Source organism: Coenobita brevimanus, chromosome 76 (assembly GCF_032717465.1).
Source record: "Coenobita brevimanus isolate Jiangsu-jjx chromosome 76, ASM3271746v2, whole genome shotgun sequence".
Taxonomy (NCBI): domain Eukaryota; kingdom Metazoa; phylum Arthropoda; class Malacostraca; order Decapoda; family Coenobitidae; genus Coenobita; species Coenobita brevimanus.
The window spans coordinates 29439122-29465597 of NC_137029.1; the positions used below are offsets into that span (position 1 = coordinate 29439122).

A 26476-nucleotide genomic window follows, 5' to 3' on the forward strand; every position below is an offset into this window, starting at 1 on the left:
GGGGGATTGCGAGTTCGAGCCTCGCCCAAGACTGCCATGCCGGGAGTGGTAGCATGCTCCTGTAACCTAGCAGGGCTATATGGCCATAGTTGCCTAGCTCGGGGATTAAATCCCTTTTTGGCGCAACTGATAGAGCCAGGATTCCGAGGGCTTGAATGGTGAGTGAATGGAATCATGGCCCATTGGACTGGGCAAGTTTGGGCTGTCTGGACGATGCTACTCCTCACTCTCCCCGAGGGTGGGAAAGGTCTGGATGATGATAGTGATTAATTAATAGAATAACTACTTTTCATGGGGAACTATCAATAGCATAGGCTTTGGATATTAGGCATAAGTTGCTTTTTCAGTCACTAAAGTTGCCATTTACTTGGTTGGCCAACAAGCCAAATCTTGGTTTTGATCATGCTTTTCGTTGCTGGCATTGACAATTTCACACCAGTCATAGTAAATAAGCGCTTAATAATACTGTAACTCAAAAGGCATATCCCTGAAAAAAAGAACAAAAAAATACAGCTATTACTAGAAAGTAACCTTCAGTGAAGTAGGCCTAAAGCAAACTCTTTTTTCAAATAACAAGATCATCATAACAATAATTTTGTTTATTAGGCTCAAACTTTGGGTAAGATGTGGCCGCTAAAATTTGATGTCTCAAGAGTTTACACCTAAACTCACAATATATATAAACTTCCAGCAAACAAAATATTCCAAAATTAATTTTCCCCCCTTAGTAATAAGGACCATCCTGTGATGCTGCACAGATTTCTTCTGCGAATATCTTGCACACTCTTTCCACCTTCCCATCTGCTCCTAATCATATCGCTCCTCCACTTCTCTCTTACATTTTGCATTTTTTCCACCCTCTTGAAACCTTTCAACCCTCCTTGTATGAACTGCTTTCTCCAGTCCTTCTAATCTTCTATTCCTCCAATTCATTTGAACCTTAACTTTCACCTCCACCGGCAAGTGGTGGTCAGAAGGCCCCCTCCTCCAATATCTATATGCTCTCGCATCAGTTACACAGCTTCTCATTCTGTCATCCACACACACATAGTCAATCACTGCCTTCCATTCATTCAGTTCACCACCCACCCTTCTTATCACTCATTCCGTATACCTGTGTATCATTTTGTGTCCAAATAGGATATTGGTTATCACTAACCCCCTCCCTGCACAAACGTCCACTGGAGCAATGCCATTCTCATCCACGTCTGCAAGCACACCACACTCTCCATCCACCATCATATTCCCTGCTTTTCCATTCATTCATTCATTCATCATCCAATCATACCTTCAATAAAAAACACTTTCATTCCTTTCAGACATTTCCATGCATGCTTCCACATTTGTCTAGAACTCTTCTTTCACTCTTCTTGCATGATCTTGCATTGGTGCACAGCTACAAGCACACAGTTGCCCACATTTGTAGTCCAACCTCCAATCACCCACACAATCCTTGAGCCAACTGTTCCATACTCTCTTATATTCTCCTTCCATCTTCTTATATTCTCCTTCCATCTCATGCACACAACAATACACACTTCTTTTTCCCTCTCATTCTCACCCACTCCCGCACATGTACCCCATCCATACTCCCATTCTCTCACACTCTCACCTCTCCATTTAGTCTCGGTTATCCCACATACATCCATTTTTGCACCCTCAAGCACCTGTACAATCTCTCTCTCACCTCATCATTCGCACCCCTTACATTCCATGTCGCAATCCTTATCATGTCCTTTGTTCAGTTTGTTGTGGTCACCAGTTGGTCAGTCCTGGTCCGAAGCTTCTTGTTCGTATTATTAGTTGTTTTCTGGGGAGGAGCACTAACCCTCCGCCAACCCACTTGTTGTCATGTAGGGAATACATGTTGGTTGGTTATAAAGTTACCACCCAGCATTGTCAATGATTTCCTGATTTACAGGAAATTATTTGGCTTGCCACTCAGTGTAGAGCTACCCTAAAACAGAGCACTGCTTCACTAAGATGGTGGATAATGGGCATCCCCACTTACCACATGGCTAAACAACAATGATAATAACCCAGCATTCTTCCTGGTTAGCAACCACTTTAGCTTTTCCTAGTCACCATTCCCTTCTTCCCTAATTTCCTTCTGCCCTTTTCACATTATGCAAGTCCACTAACTTGAACCTGCATTTGAGTACTTGGGGCTTAACTTGTGTATCAGTCTCTGTTTTCACAGTTCTACTTATGCTTCTCTCCTTGACTCTTCTCTCTTTGCCTGATGCCTTCATCCCCTAAGAGATGGCCACAAACATGTCGCCTCCACATCACTCTGTCTTCTGCCATTCAGATGCCCCTCATATATCACTCCAGTCCATCCCTGTATCACATCCTTGGTCTCCAGACTCCCTCTCTTATCACACAGATATTACTAACCAGTACTACCTGTCCATCTATCTATAGCCAGGCGACATAAGTAAGGAGTAGCCGTTTGTCTATGAGTTAGTTGTTTTACGGGGAGGGGCATTAACCCTCTACAAATCCACTTGCTGATACATAAGGAACACAGATTGGTTGGTTACCTACCACCCAGCATTGTAAATGGTTTCCTGACTTACCAGACCAGTAGGTTTGTCACTCAAGGTATAGCCACCTGAAAAGGAAAGAAGAGTAATAAAGTGACAGGAAAGATGAGAGAAATTAGAAGATTGGAGGACAGACAGAAAGAGAATGATAAAAGTGAAGGCAGTAGTAGGCAGAACTATATCAAGTGAGTGGATGATGATTGCCACCACCTAGAATGGCAACAGATGGCAACTTAAACTTCCGTAACTCTCTTTCTTATTCAGATGCTGAAGAGGGATGCCTTCAGATGGGGTGCCAATATACTAAGGCAGATTTGCTATCCCCTTATACAAAATGTCCCTAATCATCCTCCCAATTCCCCAAAAGAAGGATGGTAGGCTGCAGGAGAAGGGCAATTTCAGCCTGCAGCACCAACCTGGATACATCCAGATGAGCTGGGGGCCATAACCATCACAACCCTACTTCATACCCAGTCTTTTATGTGGCCAAAAATACCCAGTCTCTTATGTGACCATATCATCCAAGAACTCACCTCCAGAACTTGAGAGGGAAGCTTTTGTATGGTGGCACTGATATAACCATGTGGTGCCCATTTATATCAGCTAAACAAACATCCATGAACCCACCCCCTATCTCCTGAAAGATGTTGGTGGAATGCAGGAGAATGGCAATTTCATGTCCAAATGACCCTAGAACTACAATAATAATAACAACATGCACTCTTCTCCCCTTTGACCAACACATTTCCTACTACTGCATCTCCCGCTATTATGTTTCTTATCCCATCCAGCCTAAACAAAACATTTCTTAATAGTCCTGAGCAGCTTATCAAGGGATAAAAGAAAAATCACAGATAAAAAAATGAACATGTTTGACATAATACAAATACAAATTATTTTTGCAAAATTGTTGCAAATGCACCAGTCAATCAGGTTTGTGAAAACTCAGTGCAGGAAGTGATAAAAGTGATTGTAGATTGCACTGTAATGTGATCTCAGTAATTCCTAAAAAGTATTTTAAGACATTAAACTTTGGTGTCCTTGACCTGTAAGTGATTTAGTATTTTATTTACAAGTGACAACAACAGTAGTGGAATGTACTAAATAAAAAACACTAATTAGTCTTGACAATGTTCTTACCAATTTTTATCTCTGGAAATGCATCAACATTCATGAGAATTGTACTCATCAAAACATTTATTTATCATAACCATGAAACAAACCAAAATGTATATACACACAAACCTACTACCATACTGGAAAAAAAAAAAAAAATCTTATGTACTTCATTGCTAACAGCACACATGATAGCCACTGTGGTCCAAGATTTACTTTAGCACATTATAGGCACACACAATTAAAACACTGCCTCAGGAACTTCAGTACCATGACTGAAGTCATGTTTCTACCAACAGTGCGGACAGTTCAGAATGGTGAATCAAAAGCCAATATTAGTGATCAATTTTAAATGGCTCACAAGACAATCTCATATGGGTTGATTTTCTCGTTGGCCAAGGAGTCTCCCAAGCACTTCTTCTTACCAGTTTATTTTTTGCATATGGTGTGTTAAATTTCTTGTATGATAATAATATAAACTATGCTGACATATAAAGGCAATTTTTTATACAAATGAGAATATAAGAGCATTAGATGCAAAATAAATTACTAAGGAAGAGGTTCTAGAAAGCCTCCTAACCCCACAAGAATAAGCATCATGGTTAGACCATTAAAACTCTTCAGGAATGCCTTGTCAGGGCTGTACTGTCTACCCATATGTCTGTCCACTTAATGACATTACAGCACCAAAACTGAAGATTAAATCTTATAAGTACACTTTTTAATTTGGAGATGATCCCAATAACATAATTTAAAAACTAAATTCTATACTCATTGTAACATTCAAGTATCTAAACGTACATTTTCCTTGTTTTTTTTTTTAGAGCCAGACCGATTGTATTTATGATGAAGCCATCTATATTCCTGCATAAATGTAGCCCTTACATCTCCCAGACCATAAATTAACCCCTTAGACCTAGTCAATGCTTCTCAATTTATTCTTGCTGTCTCCAGACAAGTTTTATACAGTTTTAGGAAGATTATTGCAACTGGAGGGTTTGGATAAATGCTACATTAACCCCTTCATTACCAGGTAGCTCTCCTATGCTGAATAAAACAGTTTGGTAGTAGAAAGAAAGAAATAAGAAGCATATCACTGGACAGAAGAGGTTAACCTGTGAAAAAGTTATGTGCACCACAAAACAAGTTTCAGTTTGTTAAAACATTAGTGTCCATATTTCTATTGCTGCATAATGGACTTACAGTCTATTAAAAATGAGTCTGATTCTTCACTTAATCACAGTCTCTCTCACACACAAGCACACACACACAAAAACACAAAACATATACACACACACACAACACAAGACACACAAAAGTAATGATATCCACAAATGTCAATCTCAGTCTTATTCTTACACCTGTTAAGGCACAACGTATGAAGAAAAACTGAAGCTAATTTTATCCTTATTTTTCATAAGCCTTAGCAAGCAAAACTCAAAGTTTATATTGTTTAATTGAAGTACAGGTGCTCAAAAAAATTGCAAGACATTGTACTAGAAAAAGATTCCATCTAAAACAATTAAATGGATAGGAGACACAAATCACAACATCAGCTTTCCTTCATTCACATATTTTGTATCATACGTATTTATATCTAATGCTCTTGACAGTAAAATGTGGGCGTGCTGATTTCACATTCTAGCTTTTCCTCATCATGCATTATATCAAGAAAAATTTGTCTCTGCTATATACCAAAATAGGTTATTATGCATAGGCTTGCATCATTTAAGTGGTAGTGTGGATATAGGCTTAACCATTCTACTTTTAAACAGCCCTTGAACAGGGGGGAAAAGGCACCATATGCTTATGGAAGATGTATAAACTAATGAAGGTAGTGCAGGTTAATCCCAGTGTGAAGTTTTTCCATACTTATATTATGTCATGACTATCTCAGGAGTGTAGTGAGTATATTGTACATAACTCTCTTCTCTGGCATTGCTGCTACTATGCAAAGTCAGCAGAATCTAGGCTAACATGATGAAATACAGCCAAATCTCGCCATATGCCAGGTAAGTGATTCAAAATATCCCATTTTTTCTAACAACTCATACTCTAAGCTGGAGGAAATTGGTCAGATGCCTTTATGGGCAGCAATGGAACTTTAATCCCTTCAGTCCTATGACAATTTCAACTTTATAACAGATACCTCCAAATTACTTAATTAAGCTTAGGGGAAACCAACAGCACCCTCTTCAGTTTAAAAAGTCTCTCCAAAACTGGAAAGAATCATCTGGTAGTAGTATGAATAAAATCAAAAGTATGTCGTTAGACTGAAGGGCTTACCTCACAAATTTATTGTAATATGCTGTAGACTCCTACGCTCCTCTGAGGCAACAATGGATTAGATGATGAATGAACGACTTAATTACCAAAAAGTGCACAACAAATCGCAACATATAAAGAATAACTGAGTAAATCCCCATTATATACTGCATTTTTAATATATCTTTTTTTTTTTTCCAAACCCAAAAAAACTAAAAGACAATCTTTCCAAGGAAGTCCACAAATATTAAAAGACTGTCTAAGTTCCACTGTGTCCTAACAGCTCCTTTATCAATCTCTACCAATCTGCAGAACCAATGTCTGGGGGGGGGGGGAGTGATATTTTGGTAAATATCCCTGATACATAACGAGGATTTACTGTATACGCAACCATTCAGTAAAAAGGCAAGACTGGTGGTGAACTTGGTCACTAGGTAGAGTGAGAAACTACCTTGCTAACATGGGTTTCTTGGGCGCCGAGACTCATTAGCTTCAGGACGTTCTAGCACCTTCTTCTCAGTGGCTTCCTTTGCACACTACATTTTGCTATGCTCCTGTGTGATTTATTTTGCATACTACACCTTGCTATGCTCATGCAATTTAATTTTCATTCTATGCTTTGCTATCCTTTTGTATGAGATTTGTATTGTACTCTATGCCTTGGTATGCTCTTGTACAGCACCGTATGTGATTTACCTTGTATACTATGCCTTGCTGTGCTCTTGTGTGCAATTCAAACGTACTACACTGCAATCTACTGGAGGGTTCCTAGCACCCCCTTAGCACTTTATTTTGCACTCTACTGTAAGCCATTTATTTTGCATACTACATATTACTACGATCTGTGGATCTATTTTGCATACTATACATTACTATGTACTTACATGTGGATTTATTTTGCATACTACACTTTGCTATATTTTTATATGTGGATTTATTTTGCACACTACACCCTGCTATGGTTTTATATGTGAATTTATTTTCCACACTACACCACGCTAAGCTCTTGTATGTCATGAATATCTTCTTGATAGACACACATACAATGCCCACATAGCATATGAGAGAATCTTGGCCCTTCTGCTGCAGCTGGTGAATCTGGGTATTCTACTATGGCTAATGTTAGAAGATTTTGTTTATTATTATCATCAATTTGTTCAACCAAAGAAATCCCAGGTGTCAAAGGCTTCAAAAACTTTTCAAGTAACCCTTTCCCTATTACTGGTACACCTAGGAATACTGTTCAAGCCAACACCAAATGATTTTGTACAGTGGAAAGGAATCCTCACAATGATATACATATGGTAACTACTTCACCTATACAGTACTTCGTTTTTTTTATCGAGGTGAAGATGCACTTGACATATTGGTGATTATTGGCTGAATGCAACATTACTTCATAATCTAGCATTATTAACTGACAACAAATATCTGAGAGGGAAATTTGGGTTAGAAAATATTTTTTGGACATGTTGCATTCAGCCAATCATCATCAACCTGTCAAGTGCATCTTCGCCTCAATAAAAAAAAACAGAGTATAGTTGTATATTTCATTTCATTCTAGCTACCTTCAGACTTATTACCAGAAGGGTTTTGGATGTAGTCTTCATTAACACCTTCACTGAGAGATGTCTCCCCTCGGCTGAACAGACTCCTCTAGGTATCAAGATTAATACGAAAAAATACATCTAAACCCCTCTAATCCAATGACGTACGTCCTGTCTTATTCTTGCCCCATCTATATGGTTTTCTTTAGCTCTGGAGAGACTTCGAACCAGACAAGTTCGATATATTAAACTTTTCACTATGAAAGTCCTCCCAAGAGCTGAATAAAATCATCTGGAGGCAGCTAGAATAGATCTGTAAAATGTGATACTGCACTGAAGGGGTTAAGATGAATAGGTCAATGTGCTCTGTGATGAAATACACTGGTAAAGAAGAGGTGCTGGAAGGTCTGTAAGCTGATGAGAATATGGCCCTTGGAGATACAGGGGCGGGGGGATACTTGGTGATTTAACAATACCATAGTTGCTGTGAATTTCTGTCATTTACGTCCTCATCCAGTGCAATGGTTTTGAAACATGGAAACAATACATGCAGTGTCAACCTTATCCAATAGTAATTGTGCTACATTTAACATTTTATCAATTTGCTCGCATTAAGCACATACCGGGACACAGAAACCTTACTTGCACAAACAATCTGCCTTAAAACCATTTTCTTATTCTTTGGTTGGGGAAAAAAAAAAAAAAAAAAAAAAAAAAAAAAAAAAAAGTCAGTTACTGTGCTGTGAAACCTAAACTTAACACAAATTTGTTTTACCAAACTGCTACTAAAATATGTACATAAGTCAATAAACTGCTAGATTAAATTTATGTAATAGTGATTTAAAGTATATGTTACACTTTTTCCCTCAGAATATTTCTGAATTACTGAGAAAATCAAAGTCATAATCCTGGAGCAAGATCCACTAACAAATTTATGACCAACTACCTCTTGTACTTATGACTTGTTTTTTAAGGAAGAAGAGACGAGAAGATTCAGCATTCTCCTCTCCATGTCCTGTGAAATCTGAGTGACAATTGGGAATTCATCCCAAGTTACTTCTGTTTTACAGGAATGGGAAGGCAAAAAAAAGTGCATAACCTTTCTATATATGTTGTTCTTTCTAGAAAAACAAATCTGCATTACAAGGAGGAGTTGTTCAGAAGTCTGTGTGAATCTCCCTCATACAAAACTACACAATTTCCACTCTACAATGATTTAAATGTTGACAAGGTGTAGACAATAAGGTGGTTGACAATGGTGGAGTGAGAGAGTGAGCTGGTAAGAAGGCTGTCCTGCCTGACGTGCTACATACAGTACACCACAATGAGGGGCTCATCACACCACTCTCACTTATCAGACTGAGCCCGGTTGAAACACTGGGACAGTTGAGAGGGTGATGCTGAGAAACACAAGTCTGGGACAAATTTTATCATCATCATCCAGACCTGATCTTCCCATTTAAGGATGGGGTGAGACAGGGTTCAGAAAATATGGAAAAACATGACAGAGGGAGAAAGTATGGAAGGAAAACAAAAAACAAAAAGGAAAACCATTTACCAAGTTGCCCAGTGATGTTGACCAAACACCCATTACTCACCATTTAGGAATAAAATTTTGTCCCTAACTTGTGTTTCCCTACATCACCCTCATAAGACTGAGCCCTGTGATAAATAAGTGAGACACTTGTGTGTTCTTAAAACTGATTCAATGTTTGAGGTATTTATGACAACTGCTTTCAGTCCATTGCAGATTCTACATTCATACATACTAGCCGTCGCATCCTTGCACTTACTGATGATTCAGATGCATGATGTATGTGACCGTTTGATTCCTGAACTACATTACCATTGATACTTCCATTAGCATGGCCATTTGCATGACCATTTGCATAGCCATTAGCAAAACCATTTGCTTTTCCATTAGCATAGCCATTTGCATGACCATTTGCGTGGCCATTGGCAAGCTTCGTATATCCATTGAGGAGAGTTCCATTGGTATGTCCATTTGCTTCTGATTTTAGTGCATCCTTCTTTCCCTGAAGTAAAAAAAAAAAAAAAAAAGCAGTAATTAGAAAATAAGTAATTACAAAATATTAAAAGGCAAGTCTAAGAAACATACATGATAATCTCGTAAATAAGATCCAACTGTGCTTCCTAAAATGGGAAAGTGGTAAGGATGAACATAAAAATAAGACTATATATGGTATAACAACTTTCTGTACTGTACAGGCAAACCCCGATTTACGATACCCCGGAACAGTGATGGGGGTAGATAAACCATCCTACCCCACCTATTGTAGGCCTACCTCCAGATTTGCAATGGGTTTTCATTTTTTTTTTTTTTTTTTAACCAATTCTGATGATATTTTATACTTAAATATTGCGTTCAGGTTGATTTATAAACTGTTTTTAAACTTAGATTAATGTGTTTTAGTCATAAATGATGTGAACATTCATATGGGGTATGGATTCTCACCCATCAGACGAGGTACAAAACAGCATGGACAACTAGGAGACTCAACAAAAAATATTTCTTGTTCGACCACTGAACTGTCACCTAACCTATCATGGAATATATAATAATTTTAAATAATTATTAAAACTTATGAAAGTTTTAGAGAGTAAATATTTCATTCATTGATGAAAACTGTGGCACTGATAAATCATGTATTTACATTTGGGCTGTTCAAGGAAAAATGCTTTGAAAATACAAAGGGATTTCTAAGTACACGAAACCCTAATATACGAAAATTCAAAGGTACGAAAATGAAAAATATACGACAAATTCTCCTATACGAAAGGCATATGCTTCAATGGTACAAAAAGCACTATAAGAATATGTTTCAAATTTGGCGTGCAACCAACCGTGGTGCCACTATTGTGTATGGTGAGGCAAGCGACTACCTTCGCTTCATCTCAGTCTGTTTCCGTTCCCCGGCAGTGTAGTGCATGCCTTCTGTACTCCGAGAATCTTTTGCATCTTGCATCATGCCATCCAAGCAGGCGGTGGCTCAATCGGTAGAGAGGTGGCCTGCAGTCCCAAAGGACCCATTTTCAAATCTCCGCTGGGGCAGGGAACAGTTTAAGGATTTGAATTTCTTTAAATCAGGCTTTACTCATCTACCAGAAGACCCGCCAACATGTCGTAAAACTACCCCCGCTAATACCAGTACACCAGTCCTGTATGAGACAGCCCTAGCATGCATTCAATATGGACAGTGAGTGTTAACGCCAAAATGGTGACATGCACAAGTGTATGGTATGTAGGAGGACTGCTGGGCCTTGATAGCAGGCTGTGAAGCCTATGCCCAGAGTTGGACACACACACACACAAAGTGTCCTTCACCTTCGTCATCATCATCTGTGGAGCCTCTCAAGGAGAAGCAACACCGAACCCTGACACTGGAGCGTAAACTCGAAATTATCAAGAGGCACGAGGAAGGCCAGGGTGAGAGAGAGATCGGGCCTCACCTGTATATACTGTACGATACTGTTTTCTCTCATTTACTCAGTAATTTGATAAATAAACAACTGCTTAAAGTTCATTTAGCTTTTATTAACATTTCTACTGTAGATTTAAGAGCTTACAACCAGCCTCGTACAGTACAGACTAGTTAGCTGACAGTTTTGGGGGGGCTCCTGGAATGTATCTCATTTTCTTAAGTTTCTTATGGGGAAAAATGCTTCAATATATGAAAAATAGATACAGTATATGAAAGATTTTAAAGGTACCTAACGCTTTCGTTTATTGGATACTCCCCAATGTTTTTGGAAAATAAGAAAGAAGAAAATAAATGAGCTCAGCACCCAGAACAGTAACAAAAACGATGTAATGAGGGGCCGTTGAAAAGGCTATCCTGATCGCATAAATATTCAGGATGTACAAGGAAAAAGCTTTGAAAATACACAGGAATTTCTATATCAATGTTGGAAAATAAGAGAGAAGGAAATAAAGGAGCTCAGCAACCAGAACGGTAACAAAAACTACATAAAGAGGGGCCATTGAAAAGACTATCCTGATCGCTTCATCGATTGCATTCCCCGTCAAAATACTGTATGAATGATTCGCCATCACAACAATTCACACCTTGGACGATTCTGCGTCATTCACACATTATTGTTATGCATTATGTATGTTTATCTAATTGTCCCGGGATTGTGTGATGGTGGGATTGTATACATGCTGCTGCTTTTTCTCCATCGAGGTTGAATACGTGTCGGAGATTGCATTCTCCAATGACCTTGACGGGGTAAGACAGAGACGGGCACTGGTTTTAGGCATAGATTGGCTTCTTTTACAGCTGTTAGATCATTGAGACTGGCTTTAAACTTTTTTTCTGGACTCCCTGGGGTGGGTTTAGGACTTGGTTGGGGAGGAAACCCAAGGCTCAAAAACGCATCCCTATACTTTACACGTTAAATCTACTCTTAGATATGATACCGCCTAGCGATGAATTTTTACTTAACTAATCGCATCATTAAACCGGGGTATGCCTGTATTAGGTAACCAAAGATACATCACACACTCTCATCTCGTTCCAACACTTGGTATTACTGGGCAAATATATAATAACCTCACCTTGCCCTTGCTACCCTTGATGTAGGCATTGATGTAGAATTCAGAGAAGAGGAAGAAGAACATCACTGCATGGCCGCCAATCCACCACATAAAGGCTCGTGGGTAGTTGCATTCAGTGAAGCATAGCTGATAAAAGGGGGTAATTAATATCAAAGAGAAAGGTTATGAATGTATAGTATATGTTAAATGGTAAAGTATTAACCATATTTCCTTCACTTCACAAATATAGAAAAGTCGAAGTTAATACAATCCATTAAACATTATTATTTAGTCACCATAACTTTTTTTTTACACAAGGAAGAAGGAACCAAAGGCCAGGAGCACTGGAACTAATAAAATGTTCCTTTTTAAAGTGGTACTTTTATTATTATTATTATTTTTATGGTTATTATTATCAGTGGTTGGTGGGGGCACTTACCATCCACTCACTCGATGTAGTGCTACTCTCGGGTGCCTGCCGTTTCCTCTCTTCCTTCCTTCCTTATCTGCCTGTCTTTCCTTCATTCTTTCCTCTTCCTTCTGCCTACAGGTGACTTTGCATTCCCTCTTCTGTCTCTCTCTCCTTCATTCTTTCCTCTTCCTTCTGCCTATGGATGACTCTACACAGAGTGACAATCCAAATGGTTTCTTGTACTCCAGTAAACCATTTACTATGCTGGGTGGTAACCATATAACCAAATTATGGTGCCTGGTAGTTTAGTGGGTAAATAAGACGCTCAAATCAGATTGAGCCTGTGTAAGTTTATATCCAAGGGATGGTTGGGGTTTCTTGCTCACATTAGGCCACTCATGGATGAATGAGGCTGGCCACTCTCATCTTAAATGTCAGGACCAACTTGCCTAGCCCCAGGCTCCTACGCTTCTCATGGGGCAATGCAGGATTGGATGATGGATGGATGATGATGATGATTATTATTATTATGATTATTATTATTATTATTATTATTATTATTATTATTATTATCATCATCATCATCATCCATCCATCCAATCCTATGTTGTGTAGGAGCCCAGGGCAGGGCAAGTTGGTCCTGATATTTAACATGAGTGACCAACCTCACTCATCCCCAAGTGGCATTACATGAGCAATAAACCCCAACAATCCCTTAGATATAAACCTGCACTGGCTCAATCCGATTGGAGTGCCCTAATTACTCACTAAACCACCAGGCACCATAATTTGATTATATGGTGACCACCTACCAGAGTTGATGGTTTCCTGGTGTACAGGTAACCACTAGGCTTGTCACTCAGTGTAAAGTCACCCATAGGCAGAAGGAAGAGGAAGGAAAGAAAGAAAGAAGAGAGAGTGTAGTCACCCATAGGAAAAAGGAGGAGGAAAGAATGAAGGAAAGAAAGACAGAAGAGGAAGAAAGGAAAGGGCAGACAACCAAAGCAGCACTACATCAAGTGGGAGGATGATGAGTGCCCCCACCTACCTCAGATTATTATTAATATTATTATAATTATGTACCAATGTTCAAAGTGACATAATTTTTAAACACTGTCAACTCCATGTCATGCACTTCAGGAGGTATGAGCCTGGGGCTAAGCAATCACATTCCACAATGATACCAGTAATTACCAATCACAATTTTATATATTTCAATACAATCTTACAGTTTAATCATTTTGCAGATAATTTCCTTCACTATTGGGTTAGCAAAGGAACAATGCTCAAATGAATGCATGCAACTGTTCTATCTTTCATGTACTGAATTGTGAAAAAGAGTTCAACTAGATCCAAGAAAGAAATCTAGAAGTGCACAGAAAAAGATGGATGGGGTATAGTTTTCTGGGGGATGGAAAGATTCCTTCTTGAACAGAGAACTACTTTCCATTTACATATAGTTTATTCTACTATGGAAAAACCTCTTGTTCTGAAATGCATACTGAAGGCAAAACCTACAGCTTCAACTTCTGAAGTCTCTCACAGCTACTTGAAGACAGCAAGAACAAAATAAATATTTCATCACATTGATGGGTTAAGATCAGAAATGGGAACCGGCTGTCATGTCTTTTCTAAAACTGGCATATGCAGGGGTTAAATGCCTACAGAAACTGTCAATTCACATTCCCATCTTCTTTAATGCTGGTGAACCATGTCATTGCTTTTCAGGTGGCAGAAGCTATAGAAATAATATCAGTAAGAACTGACCTGGAAGGCATGACCAAATATCAGGACAAACTGGATCATCTGGAAGTTGGTTAGATATTTCTTCCACCAAATGTAGCGGCGGTAGCGTGGACCCATTGCAGCCACCATGTAGTACACATACATCACAATGTGCACAAATGTATTGATGAACCCGAAGAATGTGCTGTGGCCACCTGGGGATATTATTTACCTTACAATACTATGTTCGTGATGGAAAAGTGATGGTCATTCCAGCAAGACTGGCTCAAACACCAGAATGCTGTATCTTTTTTATCACAGCTGGCAGTACATGTGTTACTGGTAAGCCACAAAAATATACAGTACAGTAAACCCTTTAAGACCCAGATGCCCAAGACCTGGACATCCCAAGTCCCGGACATTTTTGGGCCGGGGGGGGGCAAAAGGCCGATATATGTTCATCCCTACTCTAAGCCACATGGTGACGAACAGCTGTGTTTTGGTGCATAATTCCAGCGACGTCTGCTAGAGCGCCCCTGCATCCTCCCCATTTCCTGCCTACCTACCATCATGACTGGACACTCGTCGCCATGGCTGCCCACATGCTTGCTTTTGTGAATAAACAGTGAATAAACTGCAATACCTCGCCACTAGACCACATGGGAATTATGGTGTTGTGCAGTGTTAAGAAATTAGAATTCAGAGTGCCAAGGATTAAGTGCAGAGTGCAACACTGGCCTGTTGCAACTGGCGTGGCACAAGAAAGAACAGAATGTGCAGTGTTAAACAATTATAATTCAAAGTGCAAAGGATTAAGTGCAGTGCAACACTGGATTACTGTATGTGCTTCAAGTGCACCTTCACCACTGACAGAGCCAAAGAGGAGGCGGGTTAATCTTCACGACGGCCACGGACGTGTCGTAAGTACCCTGTACACTGTAAATATTTTCCTTACTCAATTCTGATCTCATTCTCTTGTTCCTTTTCATTTGTTTTATGGTTTCTGTCTTTATTTGTATGAATAGGGTATAAAATAGGGGTTGTGCATGTTTGGTAGGGAGTTATTTAGGTGGCTTTCAAAGTTAGGTTGGGTTGGGGTCTATAAGTACCTGTCCAGGGGTATTTCTCCCAAGTCCCGGACGTTGCTTGGGCTCTATTACATCGGATCTTGGAGGGATTACTGTACTATAGTTTACTGTATATGATCAAGGAGTTCTGCAAAACTTCATACTCCTCATGCTAAAGTCAACCTTTGATGACAGCAGTGTTCTTAGGCTATTTTTTTTATATGCAAGAATTGAAACACATTATTTATGAATAAATAAATACATGAATGAATAACTTGTGCAAAACCACTAAACATCAATGACATACTGTATAGTTGAAGCAAGGCATGTATGATACAACAAAAACCCATACACTGTATATCTCAAATATAATTCTAGTATCGTATTTGCCAAATTCTTTACATGAGCACTTTAAAAGCACAGGTGCAGTATACAGCTCATGACATGGATACAGTACATCTGTATAAAGCAAATTACATCTGTATAAAGCAAATTAAATAATTCTTAACTACCTTTCTTCCCATACTGACAAGTCAGTTAGAAATCTTAATTTTAACCTTTTTAGCAATTTTACTTTTGACCCCTTCAATCTAATGTTTTTACATCATTCTTGCTAACCATATGATTTAATTAATTATGGGAAAACCCCTTGCTGTGAATGGTGTTAGAACTGAACTCCCTCACTACAAGAGATTTTCCCAGAGCAAAATACCAGTCTTGTGGCAGCAAGAATAAAATGGAAAATGCATCATCAGACTAATGGGTTTAAAAATTCTTCTTCGTAGTTAGAAAAGTGAGGTAGTGATTGCCAAGAAAATTACTGGCACATGTCTATTCATAGCCCATACGAGATCTGATTAATTATGGGGTGTTCTATAGCCAGAGCTCACTTGTATAAAATGTTCTATAACATTTGCATCACAAATCAATACAGTAAGACCTCACTATAATGGACTAATTGGGGCCCAAACCATTCCAAAAAATGCGAAAGTGATAAAAGCGATATCTGGACTTCCCCCTGCTAATCCGGACTTTTTCCAATATATCAGACATTAGTTCGGATCACATGAATGGTTTTTAAACTGTTTTGACTACCATTGCGGTACTGTACTGTGTTATAATTTCACTATCAAGTGGTATAATATATATAATAATACTGTACTGTACACTGATAAACATGTCTTTTATTTATCTTATTGTGGTGAACATAGCTGAAGTGATCAGGAAGTCCAGACTGCTTCTGGCTTTATCGGACTTTTTCCGATACATAGGAATTTAGTCCGGTAGCTCCTCGAGTCCGATAAAAGCGAATTCCGGTCTGTTGAAGTCCGTTATATCGAGGTTTTACTGTATTTACATAGATATAACCGTCATAAGAAAAACTTGTTTACCTGGTGTGAACTTGACCCCAAACCAGACACTAAGTGGCATACATCCATGGTGGATAACATGTAAGGTTGACACATGCTCAAACTTCTTGTGCAGCACGAAGAAGAACTGAAAGAGGTAAAACATTAGGATGTAAGTACGACATGCTTTTTTATCATCCACTTCAGGTAAACAGAAAATCTCTAAAATTTATGATACTGTACAGAAACACTGAGTCTGTTTCAAGACACACAATACAGCAATAGTAAATTCACTTCAGAGGTTATACAGCATATTACAGACTCAACAATATTCCATCTAATACAACCTATGAAATATCCCAACATATGCAGGAATATCCTTATCCCTTTAGCACGTGAGCACATACATTTGTTAAGTGCTAAATTAAAACTCTGATGAACATGCATTTTTTTTTTCTTTTTAATGCTTGTACAGGACATGGATAAGTCAATAAAAGAAACATAAGTACAGTATTATAATTCCTCAGAATTTTATCTTACCAATAAAGCAACAATGAAAAAAATGTACTGCTATCATATGTGCAGTAAAAACTTGTAAAGATGCCTTATAAGTCAAAATAAAGATACTGTACTTATTAACATTCTAAACAATATTAATCACTGTCTGTAGCACACTTACCGTATCAAAGAATTCCGTAAACTTCGAGAGATAATACCACCATGATGCATGTGTCATCTGTCACAAGGAAAAAACATTGGCTTATGTCAGAGATAGACAAAGATATCAGAGTTAATATATATCAAGATTTCACCAAGTATAATAAAGGTAATGCTATTTAGCAAATTTAACATGATGCTACTCATGTAACTTCATAAATTCCAAAGTGTACTTAGTAATGTAATGACAATATGCAGTACACAATCTTATTATCAAATTAATGTTGTATTGTAATGTATTATCGTGAAATTTACAACTGTACTAAAAAATTAAGGGGAACACTTACCTTCAACTCAGCCACAGCTTAGCTTTAACATACTCAACTAACTATGGTTCCCTACCTAGAAGATTACCAGTGTGGAAACTCTGAGGTCAATGGAAAGCACAATACCAGCTTGGATGCACATACAATTTTCATTATAAGTTGCCTTTTTCAACTTTTTTTTTTTTTTCTTTATGTCCAAAATGAATTACCAAATGCTTATAAAGATTTCATTGGTTCCTCTAACGCCAACTGTTTCTTCTAATAATAAATGCTTGAATTACACAATGACAGGGTGACGTACAGGCAATTTGTCTGCAGCCACCCCTTATGGGATTAATGCATGTAGCAACATATATAGATAGATAGATTTACATGCTTGTTTTGTGTGGGCTGCATGTACTGGTACTGTGCTTTGACCTTTAAGCTAGATAAATGGACAAGAGATGACCTAAAATGGAGCTCCTGGTGAAACTGAAATTAGATACTTCCTATCATAACTTATTAACTGTCTTGCATGAAAATAAATACCAGCTTACACACATGGGAAACAAAGGATGCTCACTGTAAGAACATTCATCAAAAGAAACGCATACTGTTGTAAGTCACAGCACTAATCTGTCAGCCAAGGAACCTAAAATAACTATAATGCATGCTACTACACTTAGTACACAAGCAGCACACTATACAGCTTCACAGACAGAGACAAAAAGCAGAATAAAAAGTGGGACAGGCTATGCCAGACAATAACGTCACAACCCAAGCACTGCTACACTACGTCTCGTATTCTTGTCAACCTGAAGGCTTTCTGTCACCTCTTCCTTAGCAAACTCTTCCACAGTAAATTTTATTACTCTCTTGGAAAGTACAGTATATTATTTGTCTTTTTTTGTACAACCTTGTATACAGGGTAATCTGCAAGAGTTCTGAGACATTTCAACAGGTAATTCTGTGGCTAATTATAAGTAAAAAATGCTATACCAACAAGGGTCTTAATCACAACTGCTACAGAGCTACAGTTACTGATGACCTTATGAGAAAATAGCTTTCCTCATAAGTCATCCACAAGGCTATCAGTAACTGCAGCTCTGTAACAGTTGAGAATGAGATCTATGTTGATAAAAAATTAACTTTAAACTAGCTGCAGAATAACCATCTGAAGTTTTTAAATAATTTTGTGGGACACCCTCTATAAATACCTTAATGGTCAGTTTGCACATGCAGTAACTGACATGGGCTGACTGCTCTTCTTAAGCCATGCATTATTGGTCCTGATGGGTAACTGATCTGCAGGGCTGAGGAACACCACTTTGTCACTGAAGAAGTGATCCACTCCCACCCAGTGCTTCACACACATAGGTATAAGTGTGGAAAGCTTTTGGATGAAGGGTGAGAAGTGCATGTGAAATCTGTATTAAGTGGCTGTATTTGAGTGACTGTGTTTATGTCATCAAGGGAGCCTCAACACAGTGCAAAAATGTGAGAACACATGAAAGGAAATAATAATGCACCCTCTTAAATGTCCTATCAGCAGTATAAATAAACTACACAAGATATTAAACTGGTATATGTAGAAACAGAGTAATAGGGAAGGGGTGCTAAAAGGCCTCCAATCACCACAAACATGGGCTTAATATGTACAGTCACAGTCTATAATAAAATAAAACACACACACACACACAAAGTTGAAGTCTACTAATAGCATAATATTGTCGCAGTCTATAAATTGCGTCATCATCAATGTGTTCAGTCTTTCATCCTCATTATGGCAAACAGGTCACCAACACTGCACTGACCCCTTCACTCCAACGATGGATTATTCTTGTTATTTTTGTTTCCATTAATTGGTTTAGTTTAGATTAGGTGAGACTTTCAATGTGAAGACTTAAAATAGGGCCATCTTTAACCACTCCAAGAAAAGGTCTTTATTAAAATGAAAAAGAAAAAAATGTTTAGGGATAGCATGGATAAACCGATAAAGATGCCAATGAAGTAAAGGGGTTAAAATTTTAAAGCACCTATGAATCACTTATTACAGTTCTTGCCAATGGTGTGACTTTAGTAGTAATAACTGCAATACAAAAGTTCATCTAAGATGCAAACCCATTGGACTGCAAGCTGAAAATCCCTTCCTCCTGCAGTTCACCATCCTCCTTTTGAGTAATAGGGAGGGAACTGAGGGAAGTTTGTATAACTGGGCAGTGCAGCTGCCCAGTTCTATCAATGCCACCACATGAAGGCATCCCTTGCTGGCAATGATGTGACAACAATGACTAAATAAAAACACAGTAATTAAGCACATGCTGATGGTATCAGTGCCATCTCATTGTGGGGGTAAAGATTTCCTGACCTCGTCATCACACACATCTCCAAACTAGAGCTTAAAGAAGTGCTGCAGTATTTCTCATTCAGACAAATCAACAGTACTTACTACTGTAATGCATGTTACAAAAAATACTACAACTGAAGCAGTGATCTAGATGATGCATACTTATGTCACAAATGAGCAACAACATTCAATTACTTAGTTGGAAATAATAAAATCTTATCAATATCGGCTGAATAACTGGTACTGATATGCTCATTCAGCATCTGAAAAACACTGTGTGAATCCACTTAGTATCACTCACTATAGTTGCGGCACGCGACTCTGAGGTTGTTGTTATTGTGCCCTGGCAACCTACCAGTCAAAAGTGTGTCTGATTTCCTGTATAATATGAGACGCATGTGATGCGTATATAATATGTTCGTGTATAATAATATTTGTGTATAGTATATTCATGCATGATAATATGATTCATGTTTATGATACGAAATCAGACACACATTTTGAATGACAGGTTGCCAGGGTACAATAATGACAATCTCAGAGTCGTGTGCCATGACTAGAATATAGTCAATGTGTTGTTTTCTAGAACCCTAAGAGGTGAACCCAGATGATGAATTCACAGTCATCTTGTACTGTACAGCATGAGCATGGATATTCTGTTACTGATCATGACATGTTCACTCATTTTATGCAAACACAAAAAAGAAATATATACACATGCAAATGCTCAAAACGCACACATACATACACTTGACACATCCTTCACTCTGTAACGTCATCCTAGACATTTCCTTTCCTTCTCTACCATCAAACCCAGAAGTACAACAGGCATTCTTGTTGCAGGTTATTATTTCTATTTCTTTCTGAACTGTGATTTATGGTAAAATGTCCCTTAATGTTCAAAACTGATCTACAGTTAGGTCTTTGGAATTTAGCTTTTCTTTTTTTCTTTTTTAATTACACTCAGTCCTTGAGTAACACGCAGCTGAGTAACAAGTCTTTATTCAGACATGCTCAGCATAATGCAACAAGTCATAATCAATATGAGGGAAAACTTTTGAGCTCATGTAGGAAGTCAGCTGGCCTGGCAACAAAATTTGACAGTCGCGCGCAGTGATGTCGCCTGTCAGACTCAACATGACTGGCTGGCTTACATCCAGATACCTGCCCTGTGTACACTCATGGCTGTATGGTTAGATGAAAATTAGGTTTCACAATTTTAGGGGACGAAATACAACGAAAATGTTTGCTAATCAGAAAAAATTACTCTTTTACCCTTGTGTTCTCATAAGTTAGCGTTCAGTTCCACACTCTTCATTCAATTTCGCGCTTCCTAACACATTTTGGACCTACTGAGCATACAGCTATTAGTCTTTTCTCACGTCTCACTGAGTTCTACCCTACACTCATGTGGGTTTTGCAACTTTAGGGGACAAAATGGAATGAAACTGTTTGCATATCAGAAGAAAAAAAAAAAAATCCAAGTGTTCTCATGTTAGAATTCAGTTCCAGATTCTTCATTCGATTTCATGCTTCACAACACATTTTGGACCATCTGAGCATACAGCTACCAGTTCCTTCTCACGTCTCGCTAAGTTATACCTGCACCATGCAGCATGATTTTTTTGTGTGTGTCTGAGTGTCGAGTGAGGACACTGAGTCTTAATCATTCCACATGATCAGCCCCAGCCACTCAGAAAGCGGCACATCTTCACGTATACCCAGAGATAGTAAAGGTGTTAGAGCAGGGAAAAAGGCAGGTAGAAATGACAAAAATGCATGGTGCGAATGAAAGCACCATCAGAATGATTTGGAAAGACCAGGAGAAGATAAAGATCATGCAAGGGAACCCTAGTGATGTGAACCTGGCAGTTCGTAATGTTGTCCTGAAACTGACTGAAAAGCTCATAGGGTGTTATGTGCAGCAACAGAGAAAGTGCAATGTCCCTACCCAAGGCTGCATGATAAGAAAAGTGAAACTTTATGACAAAACATTGGGAGTGGGGGGGCTGGGGGAGAGTGTTGGGGAGCTCGGCATCAACAACACACGCGTACCAAGCCTAACTTATGTTTTTATGCTATTTTAATACCATTCAAGTTCTTAATTACAACACTTATGCCTCTTTCAGTGTTATACCTGATGGTTGTAACCAGTAGGGGGTAATTTATGTGGGGCTAGGTGGTAAGAAGGGGTAAAGGTGAGAGTTCTGGAAAGTCACCAGAACACACTGTACAGTACTGTTATACTTGGAAAACACACTGCTTGAGTGACGTGAGTTTGAGTAGCACGGTCCTTGTCCAACCCCTATTTTCTGCGTTACTCGATGGCTGAGTGTATTATTGCTCAATTCGGAATAAAAGTGTTCAAACTGAAATGTCTTTTTATACATACCATCCAAACTGTCCATTTGCAGACATCAACTAAAACTGTACTATCTACATAATCTTACATGTATATAACAAAGGAATAATATGACTGCATAATGAGTCAATGCATTAAACTCATTACAGCGTTGTATATGCAAACAAAAATTAAACAGGCAGTTCTTGTTATAAGTCTGGAGAGCATTCCAAAATACAGTATTACTTCTCCATAATGACAATAATGGGGAAAACTGGCATATCACCTTTACAGGTTGCAATGGATCTTCAACAGATAATTTTTCAGCTATTTACTGTCTGCTTACAGTGAAAAAAAAAAAAAAAAAAAAGTAAAAATGTCAGAAAGGCAGGCTAGAACGAGGTCTTACGGTGAAATTTATTTCTCCTCTTGTCTATATCATTAGTCTGTCATTTGATACCAAAAGGAAGATGACAGTCAGTATCACAAGAAAATGCATTGGAACTATGGGAGATGTCCTATCACTGCCAACATTAACTACTATAGTCAATTGATGTATTTTATAATCTATTATTATTCCTACCTCAAGAAATTTTCATTTGTCTCTGGAGACACTTCAAACTGGAGGCGTTACATTCAGTCCTAATTTGAATAAAATCTGGTATTGGTAGGAATACAATAAAATATAACATCACAAGACTTTACTTATAGTAGTGAGATGCTGCAGTTCCACTGTACCCTGTACTTGTAGAAACGTTACATACCACAAGATTTCTTAACTCCTGCACTGTCAGGGACATTCTCTGATGCTCACACATTTTTTCCTATTTTTCCATAAATTTTCAACTCTGTTCTACACAGATGGTGCTGTGGGTGGGTTACAATCAACTCAAAATGTGAGACATACTGAGCACACTGGGTTAAAATAGTTTCATTTTTGCTCTCCCTTACCCTGCAAGCACCAGGTAGGGCATTGCATCAGGAGAGTCTAGTTAACAAAATACAGTACTGTACCATAGTTTCTTCCCAGCACCACTATGCATTTGCAGCTGTTATCAAAATCTGATCAGACACCCGGCCGTGCATTTGGATACTACCAATTTGAGCAGGAACACCGTTTTTTTTCCCTTGCTTTCAGACAATGGATTCACATTTAGAATCACATTTTGCATATTTAACAATCTATTTTTTTCCCGAGTGGGTTTGCATATTAGGTGTTTCACATACTGGGAGACCCAACTGTACATAACTGTTAATATCAATTATACAGGTTAAAACAGAAGAAAAAATACTGATCAGAAAAGTTCCATATTTACAGGCTTATTATCATTATTAACACTGTATTATTATTATTAGACTGGATGATAATGCTCTATCTATCTATGGACTGACGCTCTAATCCCGCAAAGGGTGGCCACAGACAAAACGCCTCCAAGTCGCTCTGTCACCCACCATTTGACTACCCTCCCCCCAACTCACTCCCCCCTCTCTCATATACCTCTCAACTCTGTCCCTCTACCTCAACCTCGGTCTTCCCCTCCCTCTCCCTCCCTTCTCAACTCCGTTCCTCCACCTCATCCTCGGTCTTCCCCTACCTCCACCTCACCTACATACACTCTCTTAGTCATTCTTTCATTCTCCATTCTCTCCACATGTCAGTTTGTCCCTCCATGTGACTCCACAGGCTCCTCTCAAATAACTCATTTCCACTGCTCTCACTCACTTGTGTCCCTCCAACAATGTCTAAGCTTCACTTCCATACATTAGAGTTGGTATCACAATACTGAAATTTAGTAACTTTTTCACTTCCATTCTCACTTCCCAGTTTCCTATCACTGCTTTCAAGGAACCAGCAACTTTTTTTTTTTTTTTAAATTACTATCATTATTATTACTAATGGTAGGTGGGGGCACTCACCATCCACTCACTCGATGTAATGTTGCTCTCGGGTGACTGCCCTTTCCTCTCTTCTTTCTTTCCTGCCTTCCTCTTCCTTTAGTCTATGGGTGACTCTACACTGAGTGACAAGCCAAATGGTTTCCTGTATACCACAGAACCATTTACTGCACTGGGTGGTAACCATATAACCAAACTATGACGCCTGGTGGTTTAGTGGGTAATTAAGGCGCTCCAACCGGACTGAGCCTGTGCAGGTTAAGAAGGGGTGGTTGGGGTTTATTGCTCACATAATGCCACTCAGGGACATGTGAGGCTGGTCACTCTCATCTTAAATGTCAGGACTAACTTGCCTAGACCCAGGTTCCTATGTTCCTCATGCAGCAACACAGGATTAGATGATATATGTATGTATTATTATTACCGTATTTTTATTATTTTTATTATTATTATTATCATTATTAATATCATTATCAATATTACCATTATTATTAACATTATTATTATTATTATTATTACTTTAAGTTATTGAAACAACTGTTCTCCTTACACCGAACTACTAAATTCAGAATAAGAGAAATTTTACAAAGGAGCAGCTCATTTTTCTTTATAGGACTAACAGTTTTACTGAAACAAAGAAACAAGCAAGGAAAAAATATGGAGAAGAACATATTCTTTCATTTTTCTGTGTATGTTATGAGAAGTATGTAATTAAATTTCATCAGTGTGTGTGTCCTTTACAGTGCAAGGAAAAATGGTTTAGTTAATAATCTCCGAACATGTATAATTTAATTTAAAGGCTTACAAAAATAAATGTCAGTCAATTTCCTGAACTGCCTACAGCACACAACTGCAAATGCTTCAAAGAGCCTCAGTGAAAGCCACTACACTGAATAATCCTTTATCGACCATACAAGTATACAAACCTAGGAAACTCAGATAAACAATAATGACTTTACTTACATTGTACATATATGTGTACCGTATTAAATTACATATGAATGCTTACATAACCTTCCAAGGAGACTGAGGGGGGGTGGACACATTTGGAAAAAATTATGGGCTGCATTACCAGAGCTGAGAATGTGATTGAGAAAGCAAATCCCTGAATTATGACATCAATACTGAAACACATGATGGGAAACATAAGAGGTGTGACCTTTCTACCTTGTGGGAAGTCATGTTATGTAAAATGGAATGCAGTCTGACATTATGCTCACAGGAATTTTAATTTTCGAGAGAAGTCAGTGAATGTACTTTGAGGTTGGACGAGGAGAAAATGGAAAATGTGAGTACATTTAAGTACTTGGGTAGTGTGATAAGTAAGGATGGAAGTTGGGAGGGTGAAGTGCTTGAAAGGGTACAACAAGGAAGAAACATTGCTGGTTCCTTGAAAGCAGTGATAAGAAACAGGGAAATGGGCATGAAAGTGAAAAAGTTATTACATGACAGTACAGTATTGTGATATCAACTCTAACATATGGAAGTGAAGCTTGGATGTTGCTGAGGGGACACAAGTGAGTGAGAGCAGTGGATATGAGTTATTTAAGCCTGCGGAGTCACATGGAGAGACAGACTGACAAACGAGGATGTGAAGGAGTGTTGTGGCGTGGATGTGGATGTGACAGGAAGCGTTAGGAGAAACACACTGAGGTGGTTTGGCCACGTGGAGAGGATGGAGAGTGAGAGACTGACGAGGAAAATGTATGTGAGTGAGGTGGAGGGGGAGAGAGGGGAGGGAAGCCAAGGATGAGATGGAGGGATGGAGTGGAAAGGTATATGAGACGGGGGTGTGAGCTGGGAGTAGGGCAGCGAAATGGCGGGGGACAGGGCGACGTGGAGGTGATTTGTTTGTGGCCACCCCGTATGGGATTAAGGCATCTGGCAATAGACAGCTAGATAGAATTTTAAATCTGACTCTCATGAATCAGGTGCTTGTCTCCTCCATCAAATACATCTCCATGTTCCTTCCTGTGGTACACACGATACAGTGTAATCCAACAAATGTCATTTCAACATTCAGCTGAAACTTCGAGGGTCGGGGGGGTGGGGGGTGCCATATTCCGCAATAACAAAATTCATATCCTGGTGTGAGGTGGGCAATGAAAGGGTAAGTGGAAGTATTAATCCTTTACATCAGATGACAATTCATAGATTTATTCTTGTGACTGTCAGACAATTTTATTAAACTTATGAGACACTTCTACTGAAGTGGTAAGAAGTGTCCCTTAAGCTGAATAAAAGTGTCCAGTGATAGCAAGAAGAAACAAACATCATCTGACATCGAGGATTAAAGAGACAAAGCAAGACATTTATGGCCTGACAACTGAGGAGCCACTGACAGG

General features: G+C 38.7%; 1 protein-coding gene across 1 annotated transcript in view; it reads right to left on the reverse strand.

The window, feature by feature from the left end:
- Positions 1-8992: 8992 nt before the first annotated feature.
- The window catches only part of LOC145408238 (very long chain fatty acid elongase 7-like), a 124316-nt gene continuing 106832 nt past the window's right edge, over positions 8993-26476 (reverse strand). Inside the window, exons 5-9 of the mRNA XM_080278997.1 lie at positions 17265-17321; positions 16628-16733; positions 14212-14384; positions 12054-12179; positions 8993-9510 (exon numbers count right to left, since the gene is read on the reverse strand). Of these exons, the coding sequence (XP_080135123.1) occupies positions 9211-9510; positions 12054-12179; positions 14212-14384; positions 16628-16733; positions 17265-17321 (762 nt within the window). The 3' untranslated portion in view covers positions 8993-9210. The remainder of the gene's footprint in view (positions 9511-12053; positions 12180-14211; positions 14385-16627; positions 16734-17264; positions 17322-26476) is intronic.